Here is a 22115-nt window from a genome sequence, read left to right as displayed (position 1 = left end):
GTATAAACCAGGTGTACAAAACGCGAATTTAGACGCGTTAAGTCGGATGTATAATATTAAAGAAATAAAAGATGAAAGTTACGCAAACTTTCTTGAAAAATCGGGAACTATGATAATAACCAATAGAAACGTGAAAGAGGTACACGGTGAACTAATAGAGTCACCAAATGAATACAATATAGTGTCAGAAATAGAAAAGTATTATAATTTTAGGTCAGGAATAAATTACGAACTAAAACAAAGATTCGGAAAGGATAAAACGCTAAAATCGAATAAGGATATTGGGGGCGTTGTAAAATTTAAAACGGACGATAGATATATAATATTTTTGATAACTGTTACGGACGATCCTGAGATGTCCGCACACAATTAAAGAACAAACACTTCCGAACTAATTATTACTTTCTATATTTTAATTTGAAAATAAAACTTACAATAAATTTATGGAATTAATATAATGAGTTAGAAAATGGTCTGACAATAAAATGTTCTGAAGAGAATAACAATGTTCTGTCTTACTATTCTAAAATCCAACTGCCACGGCTTGCTATACGAGCCGTGCCTATAGCCAGCGCTTGCCTGGAATTGCTGTCACAGCAATCCTTCCAGACAGTCGCCGCTGTACAATATTATTATACGCTAGCTATATTATATACTAACTAATATGACCAGGGGTTCTTAACACCCCCCAACTTAAATGGAACTTAGGGACCTAATGGTTACAAATGTTCCGTACAATATGTGTTAACAACTAAATTTTATGCTTATAATATCTACTTATTGATTATTCAATGTTAAAATATTCGGTATATCCGGAGAATACATTCTAATTATTCTATTTCTAAACTTAATAGCTAATCCACTAGCTACAGATATTACAGTTATTATTAAAATATACACAAGTACCATATGAAATTCCATTTGAAATATTATTAAATGGTCTGTTGTCACCTTTTGTAATTTACTTATTTCTACTAACCTTTTGGCAATAGAATTGAAATCGTGTATGATACTTGTGTCTTTTAGGTTCTGAGGAATTATATTTTTAAGACTTTCTGATAATAATACTTCATGTTTTTTATTCTCCGGGATTAAATCTGTATAGATACTTCTATTAGATCTACTTGTCGGAAATATAATGGAATAATCTGTATGGATTTCACAATCCTGGGAGGTAGTCAACCTTCCTACGCCTGAGATCTCTAACGTTACTATTTGTGGGGGTTCCACACACTTGATAGTTACTAAAGTTGGTTGTGTATAAAATAACCATGCATTGGAATCTATTAACTTATCCCAAATGGGTGTTGTTAATGTTACCAATTTTATTTTACAAGTTTCTGGGATTGTCTGATATGCTAAAAGTGCTACTTCACAAAGGTTTGATCTCGAGCGGCGGTGAAATGTTTGACCACCTTTACATAATTTATAGGTTCCTAAATTTACACATGCTTCCCACTGTTTCCCTGTTATAGTGAAAAATTCCTCGTTATCATTGTTAATTACCAAATATTCAACTTCTGGTTCGATTAAAATTACTGTATTGGTAGAATATAGAATTGGTAATGAAATGAGTCGATACACATTAAATACTTTACTTGCAACTAAAGGTATCTCAATAGAGAATATTAAGTACTCGTCTTGCACAAAAATCGTTTTTTCAGAGATTTTGAAAAGGTTTGGCATGGACTCAGGTATTAGTTCTATAGGGAGGCTATTTCCCATGGGTAAGTTGATTTTAATTTCTTTTAATTCTTGTATCAATTTTCTGGGGGTAATTACGCTAGTGTGGATTTTGCCATCTAGTGCTGCATTTATAATGGCAATAAGATTCTGTGTTTCGTAAGCATATTGATTTAGAGTTACCTCAAATAAAAAGGCTTGTTCTAACAGCTTATTTTTGAATTCTAATCTGTTAATATTAACGATACTTTCCTTAGTCAGTCCTTGTAAATACCGTAAGTTATTTTCAAGTTTCTGATGATGCTCTGTGACTTCCTGCAAAGTATGGTTCGCGTCCAATATATTTCTGCTTGTACAACTCTTGTTTTTTCTTTGACTAAATTAATATTTCGAATTTTGTTTTTGGTTAATTCTAAGATTTGGTTAAAAATGAATTCGGTGTCGATTTTCGAGTATACACCATACAAAACGTTGATCAGGCGCTTGAAGGTGCCTCCCAATCCTCGGCGATTTCGAATTTCATTGTTTGAGTTATGCTCTATCGATAACATTGCGTTACGACGATTTATTTGGATTTCATACAAATATGGTCGGGTTGTAGTAGAAAATTGGTGAAGGAATTGATTACAAATGTTTTCTATTTCTGCATTACAAAAGTTTGCTATCATTTGCTTACAAATTGTCTCTATTTCAATATACTGGGTCATCAACTTATCATAATTTGTGGTCAAGATTTTAATGTCCACATACGTTACCAAGTTCCATGCAGTGTAAGAAGTTTTGATCATTCCATGAGATTCGTAATAGAGTCCTTTGTGGTCCGGGAAGGTAGTTATGTTATAATTTTTTTGAGCTTCTGATGTACTATCCCATATCCACATTATCAGGATTATAATTTTCGGAATTGATGTATTTTTCTTGAAAACTCCAAAGAACGCCATAATGAGTTTCCTAGAACAAATTAATTTTCTGGTTTATTTTTTTTTTCATGAAATAACTTCAGTAAATTCTGATGAATGGTCTGGTTTTTCTTGTTACTTTTTTTTATGGTTACATTCTTATTTGTGGGGTTTACATCCAAAATTTCATACGGACCTAACCACTTCGGGGCCAGTTTGTTCTTTGGGGCTTTTTCTTGCAGTAAAACCTTCTGTCCTACTTCAAAACTTTGATGTTTCGCTGTTTTGTCATACTGTTCTTTTGACTTACTCTTTGCTTCCAGCAAATTGCTTCTTGCCAAAGCCTGAGCTTCTTGCATTTGTCTTTTGACTTCATATTGATAGTCATTATAATTGTATTGAGGTTCTGGTTCGTTAGTGAGAGATGTGGGGATTTTTACAGAATTTCCATAAACCAAATGATACGGCTGGAATTTCGTAGCTGAATGAACAGTGGAGTTGTGGCAAAACATCGCATACGGGATTCTTGTATCCCAGTTTAGTTGATCCTTTCCGATAAAGTTTCGTAAATATTCTGCTAGAGAGCGATGACTTCTTTCGAGACTGCCATTGCTCTGAGGGTGATAAGGTGTAGTCGACGTCTGCCGGATTTTGAGGAGTTTACACACCTCTTTAAAAACGTTGCTTAAGAACTCCGTACCACAGTCCGTCACTAGACTTTGCGGTATTCCATGTAAGCATACGAATTTGGTCACAAAATGTTGTGCTACCGTATTTGCTTCATGATTCTCCATGGGGGAAGCCCATGCGAATTTAGTGAGGTCGTCCTGTAACGTTAAAATGAAAGAATTCCCACTATGTGTACGGGGTAATGGTCCGACGACATCTAGGAATATCTTTTCGAAGGCTCTGGTAGCTGTACTGGTAATCACCATAGGCTCTTTTGGTGTTCTTGTTGCTGTTTTATTCTTTTGGCAATCCGGACAATGTCTTATGAATTGTTTGATTTGTTTTCTCATACCCTTCCAATTATGTTCTTCATACAACTTATTGAACGTTCTGGTTAATCCATGATGTCCTCCTAGAGGGTTTTCATGTAATTCTCTTATTTTCTGTATTTTCTGATCTTCTGTTAACTGCTCTCTGGTGTAGACACAGACTTTGATGTTCGAATTCCTAAAGGTATTTCGAAGCATGTTTCGGATAATCTCCCATTGTAGTCCGTCTGATTCACTTCCCATTCTTGGACACGCGAGATTGGTTATTTTTAAATCCATACACAATTCTTTGAGCTTCTGTAAACAAATATAGATTGATTTGTATGTAGACTTTTGCCAGTGACGCTCTTTCGTTATTAAATAGAATATTGTTCGTTGTTCTAACTGAATTACAGCTACTTCCGTAACTGATTTTTGTTCTTGTCGCAATTGGTTCACATGTCCAAACTTCCGTCTCATTTGAAGAGCGATACCTCGAGACATACTGAAATCGGCAGAAACACATTGTGCTATTGATGTAGTAGGTTCTGAATCGAAGATATTTCCTGTTAGCTCAATTACATTGGTAGTAGGTTTAGCTTCGGTATTGAGAAAAAGTTGGTAATCATCTGAAGGTTCTGTATTGCTTAGAGGTTCCGAAGGGTTTGAGATTTCAGGTGATTCTGTGTTTTCAATTCTGTCGAAATCATTTGTAGACGTTGAGCTATCGTCTAGTCTTAAAAGTTCTGACTTAGTTTTGGATCTAGTCGTGACAGTTCTGATTCGACTTAATGCGTCCGCGTTGGTGTTGTTAGCGCCTGGCTTATAATGGATTTCATACTCGTATTCCTCCAATTTCAACCTCCATCGGATTAGTCGGGACCCGGGGTCCTTTACGTTGAAAAGCCAGCTTAACGCTCGATGGTCTGTAATAATGTTGAATTTCTGCCCATATAAGTACGGTCGGTATTGTTTAACTCCCCATACTATTGCACAAAGTTCTTTCTCCGTTGTATTGTAATTTTGCTTTGCTTTGTTAAGAGTACGCGATGCATAAGCTATTGGTGGATCCTTCCCAATTGGTCCTTGAGATAATATGCAGCCAATTGCAAAATTGCTGGCATCGCATGTGAGGTTAAATGGTTGTTCAAAATCAGGGTATTTTAGGAGAGGTTCTTTTGTAAGAATAGCTTTTAATTTGTCAAACGCTTCTTGGCAAAGGTCCGACCAATAAAATGGAACATCCTTTTTCAATAACGACGTAAGCGGTTTTGCAATTTGCCCATAATTTGGAACGAAACGTCGGTAATAACCGGACAGTCCCAAAAATGATTTGATTTCCTTAGCGTTTGTTGGCGTTGGAAATTTTACTACGCAATCAATCTTCTGTGGGTTTGGCCTTACTCCCTTTTCGGTTATGACATGACCTAAATAGTTCACTTCTTTTCGCATGAATGAACACTTGGATGGTTGGAGTTTGAGGTTTGATTCTCTTAATCTGTCGAATACTTCTCTTAATTTCCTTGAATGGTCTTCAAGGTTAAGGGCATAGATTATGATGTCGTCCAAGTAAAAAAATGCTTTGATCCCATTCAATCCCGTTAATACGGAATTCATTAGACGTTGAAATGTGGCTGTAGCCCCTTTCAACCCGAATGGAACTCTTAAAAATTCAAAATGACCTTTGTCCGTAGAGAAGGCGGTTTTATGGCAATGGTCTGGGTGCATTTTGACTTGATGATAACCTTGGGCCAAGTCCAACGTAGTATAGTACTTAGACTTTCCTAATTGGTCCAAGATTTCTGTGATGTTCGGTAAAGGGTAAGCGTCTCCCGTTGATATTTGGTTTAATTTTCTGAAATCTACGCACACGCGATACTTCACTACACCGTTTTCATCGGGCTTCTTTGGAACTACGAGTAATGGTGCATTCCAAGGGCTTTTGCTTGGAGCAATAATTTTGTCCTCTTCAAGTTTCTGAATTTGTCTATCGATTTCTTGTCTGTGCTTAAAAGGCAACCGATATGGACGTACATTAATCGGTTGTGCGGCTCCACTTGTTTTAATTTCATGATAAATCTGGTCGGTGCAAGTTAGTTTATCTCCATCTAATTGGAAGATATTTGAGTATTCCTCGCATATTGGCATAAGAGATTCCCTTTCTTCTTGGTTTAGATGATCCAAATTTAGTTTCTCTCTTAGGGCTTCTAAACGGTTTTTTCCACTGGAAGTTCCTGGGAGGTTCTGAGTTGTATAAACATTAACTTCATCAAACTTATAAATAGATATGGATTTCGTTTGTGCTTGAGTAAGATCAACTGAAGATTCCGTGGGATTAATGACCGCTACTAATATTTGATTCTGGTGCACTTGGTTGACCGTATTGCTACATATGATAGACTCTGCAATCTTTTGAGCTGGGATTAAAAGTGTTTCACCTTCTTGATATTCTGTGACAGGTATAGCGATTAAAGTTTCTGTACGAGCTTGGATTTTCATGTCACTGGTATCTGGTACTATTAACTCGTTAGTTTGATAATTAATGATTGTTTGGTTCCCTATTATGAAGGGTTTTCCTAAAATTCCTTCTTGTGTAATGGGAAACTTAGAATGTACTACTTGAAATTCTGCTTGCATCATACGCTCTCCAATTTGAATACTTATAGTCGTCCGTCCTAAGGTTGGTACTAACTGTTCGTTGATGCCTTTTAAATAGTAAACGGTATCTTCATATACCATTACTTGATCCAAAAGTGAACCAATTTTGATTAGATTAAGATCACTTCCTGAATCCAGTAAAAATTTAGCATTAGGGTTAATTGTCTGAGAGGTTCTGCATGTAAAAGTATTATCTGTTAAATTTGACTTTAATGTAAAGATTCTGGGAATGTTATGGCGGCGCTTTTTATGCTTCCTACCGGGCGTCCGCCGGAAGCGCCCGGTTGATTTTGGTTTTCCGAAGTCTCGGCTTTTGCTGCTTCGTTCCTTTTTTCGGTAACATACTTTAATTTCCGGCATACATCTTTTGTATGTCCCGGTTTTTTACAGTACTGGCACGTGATCGTGTTCACTGTGGCTTTTGAGGTTCCGTGTGGTGTGCTCGAATTTTTTGATTGATTTGTATTATTACTTTTGTTCGATCTACAATCGCGGGCCCAATGTCCTGGTTTGCCGCAAATGTTGCATGAACCAGTCACCTTTTTTGTTGTCGTCGAGTTCCCTTTATAAAGTTTCTTCGCTTCTTCAGATGACATCCTAATCCGCTCTTCCTCTCTGGCGGCTTGTATGGCCTTATCTAGAGTAAGAGGGTTTCTGGCCTTGATGTAGTCTTTCAGGTTCCCCAAGCCTTCCATAAAGACTTGAATTACCTGTCTCTTAATAGAAATTTCCATCGCCTGAGCAATTTCTGGCGAAAAATCTGCAGTTTCCTGTTCGATGATAAGGTTTTGTAGAGCTTCTACTCTCATCGAGTAGGTCAGATTATCTTCACCATTTTTTTGTTTGATGGCGTACAATTCTAAAAATAAATGCTGTGTGGTTCGCTGGGGTTCAAGACTGGTTTTAAGTGTTTCCCGTAATTCTTCCCATGCCTCGAATGTTTTGAACTTTGTTACCTGCCTTGCTTTCCCTGTTAATCTAGTTTGGATTGCCTGAAGTAATCGTGGAATTGCCGATTCCACTACACATGACACGACAAATTCGCATTTTTCAAGGAAAATTTCTAAATTTTCTGTATCTTTTCCATCAAATGATTTGGGTAGTAGCCTTATTGCATCTTGAAGTCCTATTTGATTATTTGATATCGAATCTTCTTGTCTCGAACTGGCACTACCTCTTGTCCTCATGATCTCCTGAATCTTGAGATCAATTAGTTTGCTTAAATCTGGATTATTTGAAATGTCTGAAATCAACTGCGGTCCAGGTGCACCACTCACGGTTGGTTGGTTTTGGTCCTCCATAATTTTCAATGGCTTTTGTTTTAAAAATAACTTAATTCCTTGGTCGGTCGGTTCAACTGTGTCGTCTGCAGACCAGTCTAAAAGTTTTTCTTGATTGGTCCGTTGAGTTTTTATTTTAATATGTTGTGGATCTCGAGAATTTTCTGAATTTTCTGTTTAAGTGGTATCTTGGGCGACGTGAATTAAACTTTTATCTATTTCACTAATTTCTTCATTAACTTTAGCTAACAGATTATCTGTTGCTGCAGTCAAATCCGCTTCCCTAATTAATAAATGGTCGACGGAAAGTTCGTGTACTTGACGCTCGGAATCGGAATTGTCGGGATTTGAGCACCTTACAGGCAAACTCACCCTTGGTGTAGGGGTAGGGGTGTCAGAAATGGACGTATCTGCCCCCTTGGTGGTTGAATCCTTCCCCGAATTTGTGCTCATTAAAATGGGCTTGAAACCTTCATAAAAGGTTTACTCTAATAACGCAAAGAGAGAGAAGAAAATAAAAAGAAATAAGTATAATAAAACACTGAGAAACATGTGTTCACAAAAAAAAATTTCTTCCCTACCATAGGTTTACGTAATATACAGTATATACTAACTATCCTATGTTTGTAAAAAAAAAAAATATTTAATTATAAACAGAGCTAATAACTTATTGCTAAATACTCACGACCACCACAATTTTTTTTTTTGAAATGCAATGAAATGAAATGTTCGATGTCCGACTGCGTATGGTTCTGAATGCTCTGATAACGGCGTCGAATTGATCTCGGAACAATAACACGTCGAATTTCCTCTTCGACACCTTAACTGCTCCGGAACGATGTTCTACGCCCCGAAACTGCTGGCGCGGGGACCAATAACTAATTTTTTAATTATTGGGTTTCACTTCGGTGATTAGATTACGTAAATATATCGTAATATTTTGATGTTCTGTCGTTACGGCGGCGCTATCGTGTTTATAAACAACGACGTCGGTGCACGGCGGCTCTGATAAACGTATTATCGTAGTAACTGTGTTGTTGTCAGTTTTCAAACGTCGGCGGCGACGACACTGATGTCACCACTACGACGGCGGCGGCAGAACGTACGCCAGGGTCACTTCCACGGCGGCTGCCCGTCGTCAATATATATATATCTTTTTTTTTTTAGACGTATGTACGTAATACGCCACAACGGGAATTTGCTGATCGCGCGTTTACGGGGACACGTTCACACGCTATAGTATGCATATATATATACACACCATATAGATGTATATACTATATATGTCAATGTACGCCTCCTTATAAAATATTATAAAATTATAATATCTTATATTATTAAATGTTACCTTACGCGATTTGTGTATAATGTTCTGTTTTCAGATGGCTCCACTTTTCTGATTGTTCGTTTTACTTTTCTTCCAATATACTTCTGAAAGTCTAGTCCGATTATTGTCTGTAGTAACGAGATACTGGTAATCGGCGTATCCCACCGCTGCCACCAAAATGTTACGGACGATCCTGAGATGTCCGCACACAATTAAAGAACAAACACTTCCGAATTAATTATTACTTTCTATATTTTAATTTGAAAAGAAAACTTACAATAAATTTATGGAATTAATATAATGAGTTAGAAAATGGTCTGACAATAAAATGTTCTGAAGAGAATAACAATGTTCTGTCTTACTATTCTAAAATCCAACTGCCACGGCTTGCTATACGAGCCGTGCCTATAGCCAGCGCTTGCCTGGAATTGCTGTCACAGCAATCCTTCCAGACAGTCGCCGCTGTACAATATTATTATACGCTAGCTATATTATATACTAACTAATATGACCAGGGGTTCTTAACATAACAAAAAGTAAACAAAAGCAATTAGCGACGTATGAAAATATGCATCTCGCATTATTGAATTTAAAATATTTCTGCGAAAAACATTCATTAACTAAGTTAGCTATGAACCAGTTAGGGCGGAAAGACGGTTTAGATTGGGCAAAAGTTCGATCTATGATACGATATGTATTTCGTAACACAAACATCGAGATAATAATCTGTACTAAATTAGAATACAGTAAGGAGGAAAAATTAGTTATTTTTAAACAATTTCACGATTCTTTACTAGGAGGTCACGCAGGAATACATAGAACACATAAAAAAATTAAACGGCAATTTAACTGGCCAAATTTAAAACAGGAAGTAAAAGATTACATAAAAGGTTGTGCTTCATGTCAGGCGAATAAAACTACTAACAAACATCATAGAAGTCCCATGGTAATCACTACGACAAGTTCTAAACCATTCGAAAAATTATTTATGGACATTGTAGGACCATTAATAGAAACTGAGTCAGGTTTCAAGTACATACTTACTTTTCAAGACGATTTGACAAAATATTCGTTGGGAGTCCCGTTACACGACCACACGGCGAATACGGTAACGAAAGAATTTGTTACTAAGTTCGTATGTGTGCATGGAATACCTCAAACGATTTTAACAGATCAGGGCACTGATTTTCTTAGCAAAATCTTTTCCGAAGTATGTAAATTACTAAAGATTAACAAAATAAATACAAGTCCTTATCATCCACAAACCAACGGTAGTTTAGGAAGGTCACATAGAACTTTAGCCGAATATCTAAGACATTACGTAGATAAAGATTTAAATAATTGGGATCAGTTACTGCCTTACGCGCTATTCGTATATAACTCGACAGAATACACCGCAACTAATTACCAACCGTATGCGTTGTTATATGGAAGAGATTTAGATATACCAGTAAAATTAAAATGTAATCCAGAACCTAGATATAATTATGACGATTATGTATTCGATCTAAAACAGAAAATGCAAGAGTCACATAAAATCGCGAGAGAAAGATTAATACAAAAGAAAATAAAATCTAAAAATCATTATGATAAAAAGGTTCACAGTGAGGACTTAAGGATAAAAGATCTAATATTACTTAAAGATAAAACTCAAAAGAATAAATTAAGTGCGTTATGGAAAGGACCATATGAAATTCTAGAAGTGCTAGATAGTGAAAACGTGGTAATAGCGCGAGGTAGACAGCAGGTCACCGTGCATAAGAACGATGTAAAAAAATACTATGAGACCATAGTATAAAGTAAATGAAAAAAAAAAAAAAAAAAAAAAATGTAAACTATGGTTATGGGAAAATATTATTATAAGTATTATAGGACAATTATGTTAATCAAATAAATAAACAATTAATGGAATATACATGTACTACTAACACAATCTTTATTATTATATAAGTACAAACGAAAAAAAAAATATATTATTAATATAACTATTAACCAAAAATATATCATATTATATAAAACATTAATATTATTGTAACCTAATCATTGTAAATGCGATAAGCATATAGATATATATACATTATAATCATTGCATGTAAAACTATGAAATTGTAAGAAATTGTAAAACATATGACATTTGAAGTTGTACACAAGCCAAAACTTGTAAATGTAAAAATATGTGAAGTAACTGTTACAATGCTATTTAAAGATTTCTGTCTTGGGGACAGAAACCTTTTTTTTTTAGGGGGGAGGTGCTATGTACTAATGTACTAATTAGGAAGTGTGCTTATATTTGTATTGTACGAGTACCTATATAATATTATAACAGTATCAGTGTGTATTTTAATTTTAGAATCAACCACCAATTACATATTAGCAATAGTTACCAAAATTAAATTATTTCATAATATCTAAAATATTCCTGGAAATTATTGCGCTGATTGCCGATACAGACAAATATAATTTTAGTTTACCGTGGAGGGGGAAATCGTATTCGATGTCGCAACAACCGTAGGTAGCAGCACATTACAGCCAAAAATATTTAATAAAATTGAAATCTTAACGTGAAAACTGTTTGGCGCGGGAAAGAACCGAGAAGGCTACAGTTATAACTAAGAAATGACATTTTTACCACATAAATAGGAGACATTTTTCTGTGAAACGTCGTTTTTATTTTTTCGATATCGGAACTACAAAAAAAGTTATTCAAGTTTGAAAACACAAAAATAATAGATTTTGAAACAATAAGAACTTTTTTCGTTTAAGTTATATCAAAAAAATAAAAATGATATATCACTATTTCACAGATAATGTTCTCAACTATATTGTGTATCAATTTGGAATCTTAACTATCACTACAACCTGAGTGGTTCTATCCCGCGTGAAACGGTTTTTACGGACGAATTTATACATGTGTAGCGTCCTCTTAAGAAGGAACCTGTAGCGGCCGTTGCGCAGGGGCTTAGTGGAGGGGGGTGTTTCCTCTCCACGACCCAATAAAAATGGTCACCACCCAGGTTTCTTCTTAATGTGAATGGAGTATAGATATAACGTTTCATAAGAAACGATTTCAAATTGAAACAGATATAAAATAGTCTTAACTAAAAAATGTTAGCATTTATTTTATAATTTATATTTGCATAATAAGTAAGTTAATATGGTTATATTATATACTTATAGCATAGAACTCCCGAAAACTCCATTTCAATACAAAGTCATCCACCTAAAATAACTAAATAACTTAATATTACCTTGAATCGTGATCAGACTGTGTTCGAAAAAAATATTTTTTTTTTTAAATTTGGCCAACATTTTTGAGTATATCTGCTTATCAGGGGAGCTAAGCTTCCCTAGCCTCTCCGGATATCCACCAATGACTTGGATGTAGGCCGTACAACCTGTAATAATCTTATTTATCATTTTTAGAGTCGGGTCGTAACGTCACTCACCGACTCACCACTCTGTGTTAACCATTACTGTATTTTTAAATTATATAAGGTGTAAAATAAACAATCATATTATCTAAATATATCAAGTATTCGTTTCTACGTTGATACATATTTATATATATATCGATGTCAGTTGGGACGCAACACTAATATTATATTGCTACAATATTGATTATTTTAGAATTAAATCATTTTTTTATTTGAAGTTTTTGAATATCAATATTTTATTGTATTATCATCGCCAAACAGCAAATTAACAGGTTAATTAGAATAATGTGCCAATGATTTCCATGGAACTAGTACTGCATCACCCAAAAGCAAATGCTGGATCTGAGTATGTAATGACATTGGTAGATTGCTACGTTAAAGAGCATAGTAAGAACGTCCAACTTAGAACGGCGCCAAATCATAGTGGCAATCTTTTTACTATTAGAAAGCGGAATTATCTGCCTCCATTATTAACCCAACCTTTGCCCGTGAAATTTTTTATGGACAAAAAATACGATGAATATTATCATTATGTGACTTCAGAACGAGCAGGAAAATTAGCTAAGGGAGTCACAGAACTTTTGTTTAAGGATGCCGCGTTATGCGGATGCAGTGATCATGATGAATGTTTGTCTTACTTAGAAGTAATGTCCGTATTAGAGGCCGGAGCGTGGATGGCATTTGAACAATTACACCACGGATTTCAAGAAGATTTTCAATCGTTTCTGGTTCTTAAAAACTGTGGTAATAAAGTCGCCAAAAATTCACCTGGGCGATGGTGGAATCCGTTTAGTTGGCAGTTGCCCAATAGAACGACTGTGCAGGCTAAACATTGCAATCGAAAAAATAAAAAGCTGACCATAATACCAAAACGAATGCAAGTAAAGTACTTAAAGATGCATTAAATGCTTGTGCATTGTAATAACATAGAAAATTTTGACATGTTTAAAGATAAAAACTATCCAGAAAAGTACCTAGATTATCACGGGTATATTAGTAAAGTGTTATATTATGTGTGTTTTAAAAATAATTTTTATTATACCTATAATATAATTAAAAATATATTTTCAAAATTGGGAAGATGGGTTCGAAGTTTGATTAAGCGGCAAAATTTTCTAGGCATTTTTAGTTTTGGTACATTGTAATAAATTATCCATGTTACCTGAAACCTATTTCTTTTTATGTTAATCTATTTAGTTAAATCTCAATCAAATACAAGAATTTAAGGTTCTAGCAGTTAAATGGAAATAATATACACCTAAATTTGAAATATTTTTTTGACATGAAACTACTCTATGTATTAACTTATAAGGATATTTTTAAAAATTGTATTGTCTTTATAAACCTTTATTGTAACTGTTAGGGTGTATAAATTGACTATATTGGTAAAAACAATTATGATAGGTGTTTCAGGTTTCTGTGTAAAATCGTATCAATAAAAAACAATACGATTTCAATGAATTTCAAAATGTCGGTTTTCGGCCTACTATTTAAACATATAACAAAACATAATTGTAGAGGGCACAAAAGGTGCTGGCCAGCTAATGGGAATGCCTACAATTACAGCTAAAAACAATAAATAACTAATAATAATACACATTTATATATGTATATAATTATACAGGGTGTTTCACGATGAATTGACAATTGCAATAACATTTGATCTATTTAACATTTTTGACTTTTTTTTTTTTTTAATTGTAAATTATCGTCTGCGCTACATTTCAAATACTTTTCAATTTTTTTTTAAACATTTAGTATGTAGAATTAAAAATTAAAAAATTTGTTATTTGATAGTTAAAAAAATCAAGATAGCTATTTTGTAGATCCGATTTTTAGAAAAATGTTGGTGCTCAAAAATTTTACTAAGGTTGAATCAATAATTTTTAAACAATTTTTAAAGTTTGTTTAAATTCAAATGATTTCTTATTTATCAGTGTTACAGCGATTATTGATTTTGAATTATTTTTTTCCAAGAAATAATGTAATTTGTTATCACGAATAATAAAAAATTATGATACTAAACAGTAATACAATATTAGGTACAAATGGTACATTACTACATTGTACAATTAACAGTATTAACACAATATAACGTACGTATGCGAACACGTGATTCATATTTCGAATATTTCGATTTTTGTCAAGAAAATTTTTGGTGTTAACGAAGTTATGTGTTTAGTAAAATGTGTGCGTAATAAGTAGTAACTAATAATATAATATCAATGTCAATTATAATTATACAACAACAATATTATGATCATTGAATATTATTCAAAAATGACTGACCTCCATATGTGCTGAACTTCAATATTACTGTAATAATTTTGACAGTTATTCATCCAGCAAATAAATTATATGTATTACCTACTCAAGTAAAGTAATCTTCAAAATGAAAACCTTACTGATAATTCGAGAGAACATGAAACCATTTTGAATGCATTGTATGCCAAGCAATTTAATGAGTGTTTATACATTAATGATTAAGAGTGACAAGGTTGCATAATTCACAAGTGGCCTAAACTTAAAGTTAATGTTTTTCAAAAATATCTCATTAAAATTTTAAAGAATACCAAATACCTAGACAATGAAGTATTATAATAAAATTAATTTAGTTAAATTAGTTATTATTAAACCAAGAGTGATAACAAATATTGTATACTAATGTCAACAAAAATTAGCTCCAGTATGTAAGTATAGATTACTTAATTATTCATACATTAATAATACTAAATAATCTAACAATATACATATTATATAGATATAATTTACAGGTATACTATTTTTTTTTTTTACATATTATTAATAAAAATTAAATTGTATTTTAATTTCATAGGTAGGTAGTTTCATAAACTATTGATTTGGTCCATTCCAGTAATAATAGTTATGGTCAGTGAATAATATGTTTTCATCAACTATCTTGTACCTGTGAATTGGATTTTTAGAGATAATAGTAAAATACCATGTTGTTAACTGTAAGTTGAACCATCCAACTTGTAACCTAGTACTTATTTTTAATATTATTAAGTTTTAATACAGTTTCAGAACTTTGGTCATAATACAGAATATGATTGATACTAATTGATACATTTTCATTGAATTAACCAATGTGTTCCAATTATCACATGTATGAATATTTAATATTTAAATATTTACGTATTCTATTTTCACAATGTGCTTATTTTAGTGCAAATTAATTGATATTGCACTAAATACAAATAATACCTACAATCAACATTCTAAAATGTAAGTTAATTAAATAAATTTTAATATTTAATAATAATAGGTTTTAATTATTTTTCAGTATATCAATTTTAATATTTTAAATAACTATGATGTGATTATTCAAATTCAAATTCAAAAATCAATATGTCATCATCATTGAAAATATTTGTATGTACTGAAAATTTTGTAAAATTAATTTATAGTTATAGTTTTAGTTAATTTTATAGCTTTTTTTTTTTTAATTATATTATGTTAATGTACCTTGTGCTGTATTGATTAAGTTATTCTAATCAAAATAGTTGAAGGGATGAATGTTGGTATTAAACTTAATTTATAACAAATTAATATTTTATGAAAAAAAAAAGAAGTATTGTAATGGCTAATTAAAAAAAAAAAAAAAGTATTTAGCTAGGTATTTTTAATATTTATCTAGATTGTAGGTTTCAATTTGCCCTATTATTAATAATACTTGTGAATAAAGTACCTACCTTTTATGTTACAAAATATTTCGCTTAATATTCAAAATTAAAATTAATAAATTATTTTAAAATGCATATTATATAATAATTTATTACTTATAAATATTTTAACATTCTATCTTCTATACTTAAAAAAAAAATACCTCATTCATCCCTGTTATTTGTGTATTCTATTTTAGTTTAAATAATATATTATGTACTTTATAGTCCTTATATTTTGTGAGTTATGGCTTTATTTATTTGATTTCTAAGTGAATTTTTAATTTACACTAATACTCTGCTTATGCAATCCGTTAAGTAAATTCTAATATTTGTTTAGTTTTTTGAATAAATATAGTCAAATACTTGCAAAAAATACAGAACTATATGTATGTATATATTACTTACTAAAATATATACATACTAAATTATATACTACCTACCTTAGATATCAGATATGTTTATTAATCAGTGCACCTAAATTAAATAAAATACTTTTTAGAATATTTATTTATTATAATAGAGTTTATTCTTAATTTTGTGGCCAGCATTTTGGAGTTTGGTAGGATATCGCTCCTCCTTTTTTCCGGTCATTCATAGGACACCGTGGATTGTTCTATAATATACATATATAATAATACATATTTTATCAAACAAATAGTTTATTAAAATCAGGTAATTTGTTGTATACCTTATCATGGCCTTGCCAATAAACAAATCTAGACTTTGCCTTTCTAACAAGGTACTGATCTTCCAACGATTGTTCCTTCATATTTAGGGATAGTAAGATCTCCATAAATGAAGAGTGTTTTGGACACCACCATTCTTTACACTCCTATCATCAACATTACCATATTTTTTTTAGGTTAAATATTATTTTACTGTGTTCAATTATTAATAACATGTTTGTTAAAATGTATATAATATTTACCAATAATTAGTTTTATATTATAATGAGAAATTAAAATAATTGTACCATAGTATTATTAGTATTAGTTATTTTGTATAGGTAATGTATACATAATATGTTGTATTGGATTATAAATATAAATTTAAATTTTTAAATAATTTAAAAATGAAATTATTTTATACAAATAATAATGTATGATCAAAAAATAAAATTATGATTATTGAATATACCTGTCTTAAAACATCCATTTCTGTAATTGATTCTTGGAATGCAAATTTGAAAAATTCCAATTCCGTCATCTTTTCGTTTTGGTTATTTTTTTTGTACTCTGTGTACAATGTACCAACATCTTCAAGTACATCAATTTTTGAAAAATCCATTTTTTAAATGTATGTATTTCAAAATTAAATATTGAAGAGGTAAAATTGTTCAACCAACGTGTTAATATAAACCCTGAAGATAGAACTGATGAGAGTAATGAATGTAATCTGAATTAAGCCTTCTCACATTAAAGGTAAAATGTTTGGTGTCGCAGATAAGATAAATACCTATTTGGTTTTTACTATGATGTGCTATTTTTAAAAGTATAATATACTAAGTGTACTATTCAGCTGTATGATAGGTCTATCTGACAATTAGCAGCTTTCTGTGGTAGTAAGCAATACAATTGTTATAAGCTTTGCAGTGTTTTTTTGATTATTTTTTTTTATTTGAATCATGCCTACTATTTATAACAACAACGAGTATGCTGATATGTTGGCAGTTTTTAATGAAGTAGGAAGGAGTTCATTAAAAGCATCTCGTTTATACTTACTACGATATCCTCAGAGAAGACAGCCATCAAGAGCTACTTATAAGAACGTAGATAAATGTTTACGCGAGAAAGGTAATATTAAGCATTTATTAATTTTTAAATGCTTGAGTATAAAATATATGTATAGGTATTTTATCACACAAATTTAATCATGCTTAGTAGGAAATTGTACTAAGAATCATAAAAAGCTTTCAATTAGATTTAATTTATTAACCAACCTAAATTTCATATTACATTTATTACCTAGGACCTAGGTACCAAAGTATCATATTTGTTGATACAAAAATAACAAAACAAAATCAAAAATTGTTTTAAAGTTAATATTCTCTAAAATAATTATATATAAATAATAACACATATTCATTAGTATTTTTTATAAATTTTAGTTTTATTTATTTTAAGATGGTGTAAAGAAAAGTTATAATGGCATAAAAACTTTGACTTAAAAAAATAAATAACAAAATATATCTAATAAAATATAACAAAATCTTTGCCTTAGAGTAGTATTAAAACATTAATTTAATTTACTCAGTAACACAGTATACAATATCTCGTAAAAATAATATAAAAATTAACATTAAATGTAGTTATAAAATAATTAAGAATTAACAATATTACTACTTATCATATAGGTACTTTTCCGACCGGTGTAAAAAAAGGAAAATCTTGTTCTGCGTTGGATGAAAATCACCAAGTTAGTGTTTTAGCTGCGTTTGAACTTCAACCACATGCATCTATTAGAATGATAGCTAGTCAAACGGATATTAGTTGTTCTTCGGTCTACCGTATCTTACATCAAAATTCTTACCATCCTTATAAAATCCATTATGTGCAGGGGTTAAAATCTACAGACCCAAATAGAAGATTAGATTTTATATCAAAAATGTCAGTGTTGCATGAAGATGATGAAAACATTTTTTCAAAAATTTTGTGGACTGATGAAAGTTGTTTCAACAATAATGGCATTGTAAACCGTCACAATTCACACTATTGGAGTAAAAATAATCCACATTGGACACGTGAAACAAATGCACAAATTAGATGGTCAATCAATGTTTGGTGTGGAATTTTTAATAATCAGTTAATCGGACCATATTTTTATGACGGTACATTAACTGGCCTTCGGTACCTGGATTTTCTGGTCAATATTTTGCCTAATTTGATGGCTGATGTACCAGATGAAGTTTGTGAAAATATGTGGTTTCAGCAGGATGGTGCTCCACCTCACAACGCCAATGTAGTTAAGGATCATTTGAACCAGCAGTATCCATCACAATGGCTAGGTACAAATGGTCCAATCAAATGGCCTCCACGATCTCCTGACCTGACTCCGTTGGACTTTTTCTTGTGGGGTTACTTAAAAGACAAGGTGTTCGAACAACAATCGACATCCTTGATAGACTTAAAAGAACGTATAACTACAGCATGCCGTACAGTAACAACGACTATGTTGAAATCTGTCACGGATTCAATCATACACAGATATGAAAAATGTTTAGAGAACGATGGAGGGCATTTTGAAAACTTATTGTAGTTAATAGTTATTGTTATTTTGTTATTGTTTAATAAATTAAATACTTAATACTACATAGTACATACGCGGTTGTACCTTATGAGTGTTTACTGTTGACAGTCTGTTCGTGTTGAACCACAAATATTTAATCACAATATTTTGTCTATTGATAACAATGTACATTATCTAAGTGTTGAATATTTTGGAACGTTTGATTACGGTAACATATCAATATTCTACTACGAGGTAGTGATATCATTGTCTAGATAGGAGATACCACGGACTAAGATATCTTAGTCCACGCGTGATACGTTGAATTTTTTTCATGGAAAACTTAAGATATTTGATACCTAAGTTGGATCCAGAAAATCGTCAAGTAATAATACAAAATTGTGCTAACTTCAAAAAATCGTAGAAAATAATCGGCTGAACATTTTGAATTTTTTTTTTTTTTGAACATATTTTTAAAATCATATCTACAAAATGGCTATTTTGATTTTTTCAAATACCAAATAGAAAATTTTTTAATTTTTAAAATTTTCTTACAAAATGTTAAAAAAAAATCAAAAAAATTTTTAAATGTAGCGCATACGACAATTTTGACAATTAAAAAAAAAAAAGTCAAAAATGTTAAATAAATCAAATGTTATTGCAATTGTCAATTCATCGTGAAACACCCTTATATATATATTAAAATAGTATAAAATGAAAAAATCAAATTTTTATATTTGCAATTACCTATATATGATATTGTTTTTTGTAATAAATAATAAATATAATATATTATACAAATAGTGTGGATAAAATGAAAATTGTATTAATAATAATAGCTTACTAATAGGTGCAAAGCCAGGATTTTACTAAAACGCGTAAATTTAGACGCGTCTAAGTGGATAGCCGATTTACATAATTATAATATTTATTATTTTATTAACTTTTTCATATTATTTTGTTGGTATTTATTATAAGCATATGGATATTTTCTATAATTGTATACAGATTATCACATTTAATATGCCACTTATCATTATAACTATATTATTTATTATGAATTTTTTATTTCTATCATTTTATACTATTTTACATTATTTTTATTATTTGTATATTTACCTTCCCTATTTTACAGGCTAATGGGCTATATATTGTAATCGTGTGTAAACATGTGAGGGCAATTGGTACATTTTGTTGAGGGCAACTGGTACATTTGGTCGAGGGCAACTGGTATATTTTAAAAATCCCGATAACAGCAGTGGGGGGCAACTGGTCAACACTCATAATATGTTACATGATACCTAAGTATATGTATATGTACTACACACCTTTGAGCTTTTGATCCCCTAACTTCAGGATCATTGAAGCAGTACTTTTTATGTATTGTGTTACAGTAAACATTTTAATTTTTGGTAAACTTATAGATGTACCTTTGACATAATCTTTACTGACACTTTGAGACATCATCGTTATTCATTTATATGTATATTTATAAAAAAAAAGTACTATAATATTTACATTGATATTAGTATTTACTTTTTGCTGAAAGTGATACTGTCAATAGAATTATTAGAATTTGTATCGAATTATTCGGTTTTACGTTAGAAAAGTTATTATAGTACATTCATAATATTATACTAGCGCATTGACTCCATGCGGCATGATGGCATCGTGACGTCACACACTAACTGAAAATACTACGCCTTCTCAAACAGAGAAATGTATGTTTGGCTGGCTATTAGTCATACAAATCGAAATATACAAGTATCGTAGATACGTATCTTAGATACAATTGTATCTTGTATCTTGTATCGCGATACATTTTTAGTCAATGCATCTGGTATTTCATAAAATAATTTATGATGCGATACAAGATACACTACAATTCTGGTTTTATTATCAAAATTATAATTAATAAGAAATAATAATAATAATAATAATAATAATAATCAATGATCCAGAAATTAATATTTTTATTTTATATTGTAGGTTGTTAGAAATATTTTTTCAACCCAGTATCGATAAATTATAAAATATATTGTATGTATCTGTGACACACGCACATTGAATAGGACTTTACGTCTGTACTTTATTACTTTATTAGGTATCCATCATTTTGTATAATGGTGTATTTAATAGTTACTACGTTATAGCGTACCTTTCACGATAAAGTATGTAATGAATACGATTGATTTGTTTTATTTTGTTTTATTACTAATATATTATTATTACTGAATAAGTGTCAGTTTTAATTATTTTATTTGTCATTCTAGTTAATGAAGTAAGTCTCCATAATTTTTAAAAATCTAGTAACTAATTTTATTTAAATGTATCGACTATCGAGTATCGAATATCTAGTATCGCGATATTCCAAAGCCAAGTATCGAGTATCTAGTATCGCGATACTTCAAAGCCAAGTATCTAGTATCTTGTATCGCGATACTCCAAAGCAAAGTATCTTGTATCTAGTATCTCAATACTCCTTTTTGAGTATCTTGCCAACTCTGATTACGTACGATCAACTGCTGACTAATACAACTAATATTAACACACACTCATAATATTGTAAGAGGCCTATCACCAATACACACCATGTATGAAGTAAGTTAGTTCGCAACCTTAAACCTCAACGCTCAATAAATATCAAACTCCGTTTAACTACGATACAGTCAAATAGTTGGATAGAATACAATTTATATAGTTTGTCGCGGACGTTATCGCAACGGCCGCGGCTGCTTTATTCTCGTCCGCGATAACGCGACGGGACTGGGTCGTGTGACGACCGGTCCGGCCGGCAAGGACAGTTGGCTTAGAACAACGGTCGCCGGACGTTAACAATATCATTGCTATGGACTAGCGTCCCGCATTGTCTAGTTCACGGTCAACTAGGTACCAGCCGAACCAAGATAGGGTAGGATGCGACCAACTTTGTAATTATAAGAGAGA

The 22115-nt window shown here is 31.7% G+C and overlaps 1 protein-coding gene across 1 annotated transcript; it reads left to right on the top strand.

Annotated features, from left to right (window-relative positions):
• Positions 1-12551: 12551 nt before the first annotated feature.
• On the top strand, positions 12552-13163 carry LOC149054645 (uncharacterized). Its single transcript, XM_089230163.1, has 2 exons — positions 12552-12669; positions 12751-13163. Exons 1-2 carry the CDS (start codon positions 12552-12554, stop codon positions 13161-13163), a joined length of 531 nt encoding a protein of 176 aa, XP_089086289.1.
• Positions 13164-22115: the final 8952 nt, after the last annotated feature.

This window comes from Diuraphis noxia, unplaced genomic scaffold (assembly GCF_037042655.1).
Source record: "Diuraphis noxia isolate RWA-SAM2 unplaced genomic scaffold, SU_Dnox_SAM2 contig0006, whole genome shotgun sequence".
Taxonomy (NCBI): domain Eukaryota; kingdom Metazoa; phylum Arthropoda; class Insecta; order Hemiptera; family Aphididae; genus Diuraphis; species Diuraphis noxia.
Note: the sequence above shows the minus strand (reverse complement) of the source record. Positions and strands in the feature narration are given on the sequence as shown.